General features: G+C 45.3%; 1 protein-coding gene across 1 annotated transcript; it reads right to left on the minus strand.

The window, feature by feature from the left end:
• Positions 1–4,363: 4,363 nt before the first annotated feature.
• Positions 4,364–8,925, minus strand: LOC148814930 (uncharacterized). Its single transcript, XM_088905681.1, has 3 exons — positions 8,554–8,925; positions 6,993–7,370; positions 4,364–5,756 (listed from the first exon to the last, which is right to left on the minus strand). Exons 1-3 carry the CDS (start codon positions 8,645–8,647, stop codon positions 5,605–5,607), a joined length of 624 nt encoding a protein of 207 aa, XP_088761807.1. The 5' UTR covers positions 8,648–8,925; the 3' UTR covers positions 4,364–5,604.

The raw sequence follows: 8,925 nt of genomic DNA on the forward strand, positions 1-8,925 counted from the left end.
CGGAAAGTACTGGGATTTGGGTTTAATTAGTTTGAATAATTAGACTCCATTTCGGTTCAGTGTGTAACGCAACGGGGGCTCAGGCGGGCGCCCTTGCCGCATCAGGTCGGCCCCACACTGTCCGGGGCTCGAACCCGGGAGTTCCGCGTCTCTCTGCAGCGACCCAGCCCCGTGAGCTAAAGAGAGATCTCTCTCCAGCCCAGTAGCTGTAGTCCTGCTATCACAGGGAAGGGCGGTGACGTCACCTGCTCTGGTACGCCGGCTCTTACACAGTGTCTGTCGGCCGTAAGCGTTGCAAGTGTCTCAAAATCAATTTAGTGACACCCACGGGGAACAGTTACTTTTTAAAAAGAATCTCTTACATTTCCAAGTTACTCCTGTTAGACACTAAATTTATTTCAAAGCCTTTTGGGAAATGACGTATTAGTTCTCCACAGCCGAAATGTTGTGTTTTCTTTCTTCTCTTTTCAGTATGCAATAAACCTATTACTTGTTCCGTTATTCACGCTTTATTGATCAGTAAGTTATAACTTTTGGGGCAGACACAGGACCAGTTAATAAAAGCCCCTCTAAAGAAGAAGGTTTTGAGTTTGGATTTGAAATCACTCAGGGTTGGTGACTCTCTGATATCCTTGGGGACAGAGGTCCGGAGCGTTGGGGTGCAGCAGGAGAAGCCCTGTCACCCCTAGAGTGTAGACGGGCTTGGGGGACAGACAGCAGGGCAGAGCCAGAGGAACGAGGGCTGCGAGGTGGAGAGTAGAAGGACAGTGACTCAGATAAGTACTGAGGAGCCGAGCCGTGTGGAGTCTTGCAGGTGAGCATGGGGATTTTGAAGTCGACACGAAAACTGACAGGAAGCCAGTGCGTGGACTCCAGGACAGGAGTGACGTGACTGGTCAGGGTTCTGGCAGTCAGTTTCTGGACATAACAGGGCTACAGCACTGGCTTTACAAACATTAATTAAGAATGGAAAGGAAGTGAATCTCCTCCCCTTCTTCTTGCTCCGAGCAGACCACCATCCCCTCTTTCAGAAATTTACTGAGCCTGAGAAACCGAGACAGACGGACTGAGACTCGCAGAGCTAAAGAGAAAGAAAAGCAAAAGAGAGGCAGGCAGGGAGAAAGCTCAGAGAAAGTAAACATACCAACCGAGGATAAACATCTCTGACACTGGGACACGCACAGTCACCCCATCACCTTTCCCACCCCCCCACACTCTGGGCTCCCTGCCACTCAGATCACAGGGTCCTGTTCAACGGCTTTGCAGTTCCTCCCCAATGGAAACTTAATTGACCTGCAGAAAGAAAAACAAGGTGTCTGATATCCTGGTGGCAGATTAGAGCACGCAGACTGGAAAGAGCGGTTTGCACAGGAGGCAGGAGGCGTTTCCTGGAGGCGGTCGAGAGTCGGATTCCTGAAGAGTGAGCTGTATTTTCCAGGATTCCCCCCTTTTCAAAACGCAGCTGATTACCCCCAAAACCAGACGCCGATCAGCGTCTTTTTTTTAGAAACACAAAGGTGGCACGACAACTTAACAGAAACAAAAAACAACCGATTTATGAGTTAAGAGTTATGGCTCAGCGGCCTCGCCTTCACTGGCCATTGGTCTCTTTCGCAATCTGTAAGGAAATGACCAGATCTGAAACGCGTCGGAGCGCATGTTTATCCAGACACCCAGAGCGCACGGAGAGCTGATTTATTCTGTAGCTGCACTCACAGCATGGGAGTAGACACCTGGACAGCTGATAAAACAAGCAGATGTAGTTCAAGTGTGTAGCTGCATCAGCATGCGTAGGCTGCAAAGGAATAAGTAATAGGTTTATTCCCTGCTGAAAAAAAGGAAGAAAGAAAACACTTCTTCAGCTCACACCTGAAGAAGGCTCCACGGCCGAAACGTGTTTTCTTTCTTCTTTTTTTCAGCATGGAATAAACCTATTACTTGTTCCAAAACAAGCAAATAACTGATGTCCCGATTGTATAGATTATTATTAATAAACTGCCTTGTGTGTATCTGAAGTGGCTTCGCGTGCAGCCATTTACACATCTGAATCCTTACTGAGGGTGATCCGAGTTGCGTACTTTGCTCAGTGTACAACAGCTGTGCCCCATCTTGGGCTGGAACCTGCAACCTCAATCAGAAACCTGCTCTTCCACTTCTGTTTGGCCACATCGATAATGTAGAGTGATAACTGGTGAGGTCATTTCTAAAAAGTACATTTATATCGGAATCCCTTGATTGGAGTCGCTAATTGTGTCAGATCTTAATGAACCCTGGGGCAGATTCAGGGAGCACAGAGGACAGCCCACCTTCTCTGTCCTGCCCACTGGCTGATCCATGTCTCGGGGACGGGGATCGGGATCTGCTGGGAAAGTTAGCGCTGATCCGAGATCCGCTTGTCTCCCTCCTGCAGGAGCTCAGGCAGTCAGGGGGACCCCGGGAGGCTCTGCACCAGTTGAGGGGTCACCGCTGTCCCACGGAACCCTGGCCGCGGTCCCGCCTCATGTCATGACCCGAATCAGGCTCGTGGACCACAGAGCTCAGCCTGGACTGCTCGAGCCACTCGGGATCGACCCGTTTCAGCCCATTGGGGACCAGCAGACCCTGACTGACACCCCAATGCGCTTCACAGACTGGGAAAAAGTGAGTTTTTGGTTTAGTCTTAAGCTAATATTAGCATAACCCTTATTATGTGAGATGAGTTTGGGGGAAAAGTAAAGTGCAGATTTAAAGGGGACCTGCAACACTATTTTTATATTCGGGGCTTCGAAAGAATCGGTAACAGTGAGTGTATTTCAAACCATAATAAAAGTAAAATGTGCACAGTACTTCTAAAACCTCCAGTTTTCATAATAAAATAGAGAAAAGTTCGAGGTATGAGTTCTGCAATTCAGAACGAGGCAACAAGATTTGCTGTTAGGTGAAGTGGCCCTATTACATTGTAAACAAGCAGACTTGTGAATGCATCTCTCTTAATCCAATAGAAGTGTTGCTCTCTAGATGGTTTTGCCAACAATTACTACTTACTCATTAACTCTGCATGCATATAATGTTTGAACATTTCTGTGATGAAATGTCGGCTGCACAGCCTGTACTTATCCGCTCATACGTCACAGGACATTAGTCATCACAGTGACTAGTGAGCAGGAAGGGCTGTTTCACATCTCAATTCTTGTAAACTCTCAACAACATGGCAACTATGCAATGCTTTCCCAAAGTTCCCGGTTTTGTGTTTCATTTGGAATTTGTAAAATTGTGCGATACCGTCAATTAGTTTATTTTGTTACCGATATTTAATAACCAGTCTGAGAAATTGGATTCCACTTGAACACACTTTTACTTTATTTATAATAAAAAGAAGGGGTTCAGCTAAATTTGCACGATATACATGCTGCCGCTGCTGTACGTGCATGCTGTTGATGGAAACGCGCTGTGTAATTGTCTTATTGAAAGATGATAGAAACATTAACATGAATCAAGAACACAATCTTGAAACGGGGAGTGGAGCTGGGCCCTTAGGCTGTGAACTGGCTCAGCCGGCTCAGGAATCCTGTGTTCACAGGAGGATTTAATGATGAAAGTAGATCTGCAATCAGGAGGCAGTCTGCCTACAACAACGTCGCCCTCGTCCCCGCTGAACCCCAGGGGCTCCTCGGAGACCAGTCACGACAGCAGACAGAGCTGCACGGGCTGGGCTTGTATCCCCTTGGGTGGCTCGAACCCCGGGCCCGGCCGGCTTTCCAGCTTGGTTTGTCCTGATCCAGGACCCGCAGCTGGGAGCTGGGAGCTCTGAGTCCCCTGTAAACACGAGGCCGGGTGGAGGGGCGATCTGGGGTTCGAGGGCGGAAAGGTTTCGTCTTTATCGTGCATCTGGGACACGTCAACTTCAAGCGGAAGAACTGCAGTTTCGGAAAGCAGGGCAAAGCCTCCTTTGGGACAGTCCCAGACTGTCTGGGACAGACAGACTCCTCTGGGATTTAAGAGTCACTGACTTCTGGGGGTTGTTTTATTTGGGGGTTACTGTTATTACTGTTGGTTAGTACTATTATTGTAGAATAACAGCAGCCTACGCAATAGCCTTGTGTCCTCGTTCCTCGGTAGGAATTTCCGGTGCCGTTACCAGTCAGGGCAGCTTTTCCAATCCTGGCATTATGCCGCTCACACTGACGATTGTATCTCAGCAGCAACTGCACCATCAGGGTCAGGCTGTTGTGATGTCTTGATTGTTTATATTGGCAGCTATTCAGGTATATATATCCGCCTCGGACATACAGGAGGTTGGAAATGAGAACATGCATGTTCTGGTAGTTATAAGTCTTATTAATTGCTATTCTTAACTCATAAGAGTAATAATAATACAAACGTGTTCTTGTACAAACCTCATGGCAGTATTTATTTCTATGCTTTTATCATACAACAAGTTATTTTTCATCATCTCAACGAGGGATATTCATCATCTAACCCACTCAATCCATTGTTATGCCACAACCCTTAAATATTTCATATTTTAATTGATAATGAGCAGAATCTGTAGAAAAAGGAAGACGCTGTTGGTATCAATGTAGTCAGATGGGAGGATCGCATGTTGTATACATTGTGCATCACAAACATTTTCTTTAAGCTTTTTTAATTCGTCTATCCATCCTACTGTGGAGGGTGAACAGCGAGTAATTCCAGCATGGCACTGGGGTCATAGCCTGGGAGAGTCAAGGACAGAAACCTCTGTACCGAACACTGTGGACCACATTTGTGCCGATTTAATGTTGCATTATTTTACTTTCCCTTTGTTGTTGCTAAATAAAAGCATTTAAGCTCCTAGCTCTTCAAATAGTGTCCTGTTCCTCTTCCCTATTTGACTTTGATGTGGGGATCTTACAAGACACACCTTACCTTTACAGTGTCCAGCAGGTTCTGCTATGTATCACGCAATGTGTAATTATTAATCTGCCCTGGCCATTTCTCCGTCTGAAGAAAGCTTCCCCTGTATTAGTCTGGCGTAGCTCCATTTTGACATGAGTCATTACTGCAGTTAGCAGCTCAGTCACAGTCCTGACATGAATCTGACAGACACTGCAGCAGGGCTTGTGACTGCTGCCCACTGAGGATCCCGTACCGACTAGGCAAAACGTGAGTGTGTTTGCCAAGGAGAACGGGTGAAATTGCTCCATCCTGGTGTGCACAGCTTGTAGAGACTCACTGCTGTAATTACTGCCAACAGCAGTTCCACTAAGTTACTGAGTCATGAGGTGTCTGATTGTTCTTTGCACTTTTTACTGACTTTTATATGTCTTTCACTCATACATGTGTTCAGTTTCAGCCTTCAAGCTATGGTTAAACATATTCACTTTAAGAACAACAGGTACATAGCACATCATTTTCTCACCCAACAAAACAGGACATCGGTGGGGGGGGGGTTCTGCAAGGCTCTGAGTGTGTGCTCAACGACAGCGATGTGCAGGCCAGCAGAAACAGCAGACAGGAGCACAAAGAGCGTCTGGTCGTGTGAGGAAGTGGGCTGGTGGAGGGTAGCTCTGTGGCAGAGGCTGTATTGTGATTGTAATTGAAGATGTCCCCTAGCATGATCCTTGTTTGTTTACTTGGCCCATGTCATCTGGATCTTGTCTTCAAGGGCTTGGCGTAGAACGCGGGTTGTTGGCGTCGGCACCACGGTGTCCTCCGCAGGACGGCAGGGCAGAGCGCGATGACCCCAAGCAGCACGAGCCCATTCACGGCAAACAGCAAGTACACCCACCACACCACTGAGAGGCCACAGAGCAGAGGTGGAGAAGAAGAACTTTAGCATATAAAAAAACAACTGTTTCTGCATAACCATATCTTGTGCATGCTTTTTCCAAAAAATATATTTGCAGTATTGCGTAGATTTGTTGAAACCAGCTGCTTAATAATGGCTTTGGATTCAATTTTTATGAAGTAAACTATTAATATACACCGCAGTGCAAAAGTCCTAGATAAAATATATATATTTTTTTGAACATCAGCAATAAACCTGAGGCCTCTATTAGTGTTGTCTATTATAACAACTTTGGTAAAATAAAAAGCTTATCTTATTTAATGATCTTTAATTGATCTAAACAATATATCGGTAGCCATTCTGCCCTAAATTAACAAAAAAAAGAGTAATTATTTGATCCAAGAGTCTCTTCTAGTCATTTCTTGAAAGAAGCCATGGTGTGTAGGGTGTTCAATTATCCTACAACCCTGATTATAAAGAACTGACCTGCATCCATGAGCTAGTTGGGAACTGAACCCAGATTAACTCATTGAAGTGTATGGAAGGCAGCTGTAATAACCACCTACATCACCAGCACAGCTATTAGAGTGCATAGATCGCAATCTTCAAAAACTGTCACAGCAACACAAGGCAACCATACATGAGCAGCCAAAGTGAAGTATTATAGAAGATAACCTACATTTACTAATCAGATAGAACCCACTCATTACCAGAAGGTCCTTGTCATAAACGCCATTTGTTCTTCTGTGCACATCCGCAAAGGTGAAATGTTACATTTTTTGTCAGCATTAAGGGTTAGAATAAAATGTCTCAGTTTCTATAGAAGATTGTAAAATTGTGTTTTGGCCTTAAGAAGGAATTACACTGAGCGAGAAGAGTAGAATGAAGCAGAAAGTCGGAGAAGCAGCCGTGATGGAGAGCTGGCTATTTTCTGTGGGGGTGTGTGGAGGATGTGTGTGTGCTAGCTGCTCAGATAATGTGACTGCCTGTCACCACAGCAGGTGTTACGGATGTGGTTTAGACCACATAAACTTCACTTGTGTGTTTTCTAATGGTTATGCCCCAAAAAGAGCTAACAGACCTAAATGTACAGCAACTTTTTTTCACTCTAAGCTCACCAGTGTATTTGACCTCTTGAAGCTACACATGCAACTTCTGGACAGCAGGACTCTCTGACATTTGTGTTGCGTTTTTCCTCAAACTCCTCAGGTCAGACCATAAAAGGTGAATTCCTGTTACACACCTCTGCTGCTTTCAGGGGGCTCCGTAATGTTCAGAACACTTCCACTTCCCCAGTAGCCTGTGCGGATGTTGTGGCGTTCATTTGTGCACGTCATCTGGCAGAAGAAGGTGTTGCTGTCGCTCACATGGAGGTCTGTAAGGCTCAGGATCGAGTAATTACCCAGATCTGTAAAACGTAAGCGATCTGTATATTGTGCTGTCTCACTTACTTCCAGCGCAGGCTTGGAAGCCCCTGGACTGGGGATGTACCAATCTGACAGGCAGTCTTTGACTTCCTCTTCACCCGTCTGCAAGGCACAGTAAAATGTAACCGATAGTCCTGAGCGACAGTGGACTTCCAGAGGCCATTGACGTACCAAGACCTTACTGAGGGCAGGGGCTGTGTTAGAAAGGAAATAAGAATAATGTTACAATCTCAGATACTGGCCAGATCTCCTAAATCAGGCAATAATTATTGTAATAATTATTAATAATAATAATTGCTTACACTTATATAGCGCTTTTTTTGGACACTCCACTCAAAGCACTTTACATGTAGTGGGGATCCCCTCCACCCCCACCAATGTGAACCCCACCTAGATGATGCGATGGCAGCGATAGTCTCCAGTACTCTCCCCACACACCAGCTCTCAGTGGGGAGGAGAGCAGAGTGATGAAGCCAATTCATAGATGGGGATTATTAGGAGGCCATGATTGGTAAGGGCCAATGGGAAATTTGGCCAGGACGCCGGGGTTACACCCCTACTCTTCTCAAGAAATGCCCTGGGATTTTTAATGACCACAGAGAGTCAGGACCTCAGTTTTACGTCTCATCCGAAGGACAGCACCTGTTTACAGTATAATCAGACACAACAAGGCTGTGTCTGATTCTACGTTTATCTAGATATCACTTGATGGATATTTATCAGACCCACGGTTAGCACTCTAGATGCACAGAAAAATGTATTAAAAAAATATTTTTCTAACACATCAATTCAACAAATACAGAGATATTGTTTTTCACATTCCATCTTATACTTGCAACTTCACTTCAGCAGTTCTTACTGAACAACAAACGTAACACAAGTGCTAAGTACAAATAGTTACACATTCAGTTTCACATAAACATCCTCCTTGAAAAGGGCAGCTCCTTCTGCTGGGACGGAATCAGAAATACAAGTAAAAGTTTGAGATTATAGCAGCACAGTGTTTAGGCTGTAGATTTGGAACTGGAAGAATGTTGATTCAAATCCTACGAAAAACACTGCTATTGCACCTAGATTGCACCAGTAAAATACCCAGCTGTAGAAATGGATGCAAATGTAAGTTAGAAAACAGTTTTGGATAAAATCTTTAGACATACAAAACTTATTGAGATTAATCAGAAACAGCTGGTATTGTTTAGCTGTTTTTTTTGTATTTCTGTCCTTAAACACTACAATTTTCCTTTCAGAAAACCCATCCTCGGTCTGTTGTATTTGGTCCTTCATTTATTGGACTCTATTGGACTCTCTGACATTTGTGTTGCGTTTTTCCTCAAACTCCTCAGGTCAGACCATAAAAGGTGAATTCCTGTTACACACCTCTGCTGCTTTCAGGGGGCTCCGTAATGTTCAGAACACTTCCACTTCCCCAGTAGCCTGTGCGGATGTTGTGGCGTTCATTTGTGCACGTCATCTGGCAGAAGAAGGTGTTGCTGTCGCTCACATGGAGGTCTGTAAGGCTCAGGATCGAGTAATTACCCAGATCTGTAAAACGTAAGCGATCTGTATATTGTGCTGTCTCACTTACTTCCAGCGAAGGCTTGGAAGCCCCTGGACTGGGGATGTACCAATCTGACAGGCAGTCTTTGACTTCCTCTTCACCCGTCTGCAAGGCACAGTAAAATGTAACCGATAGTCCTGAGCGACAGTGGACTTCCAGAGGCCATTGACGTACCAAGACCTTACTGAGGG

This window comes from Atractosteus spatula, chromosome 25 (assembly GCF_055471065.1).
Source record: "Atractosteus spatula isolate fAtrSpa1 chromosome 25, fAtrSpa1.hap1, whole genome shotgun sequence".
Classification (NCBI taxonomy): domain Eukaryota; kingdom Metazoa; phylum Chordata; class Actinopteri; order Semionotiformes; family Lepisosteidae; genus Atractosteus; species Atractosteus spatula.

Coding starts and splice junctions, on each gene's coding strand:
- LOC148814930 (XM_088905681.1), bottom strand. CDS start 8,647: ATGACGTGCACAAATGAACGCCACAACATCCGCACAGGCTACTGGGGA. Junction 7,371..8,553: donor GCCCCCTGAAAGCAGCAGAG/GTGTGTAACAGG, acceptor TTTCTAACACAG/CCCCTGCCCTCAGTAAGGTC. Junction 5,757..6,992: donor GCCCCCTGAAAGCAGCAGAG/GTGTGTAACAGG, acceptor GTGGCCTCTCAG/TGGTGTGGTGGGTGTACTTG.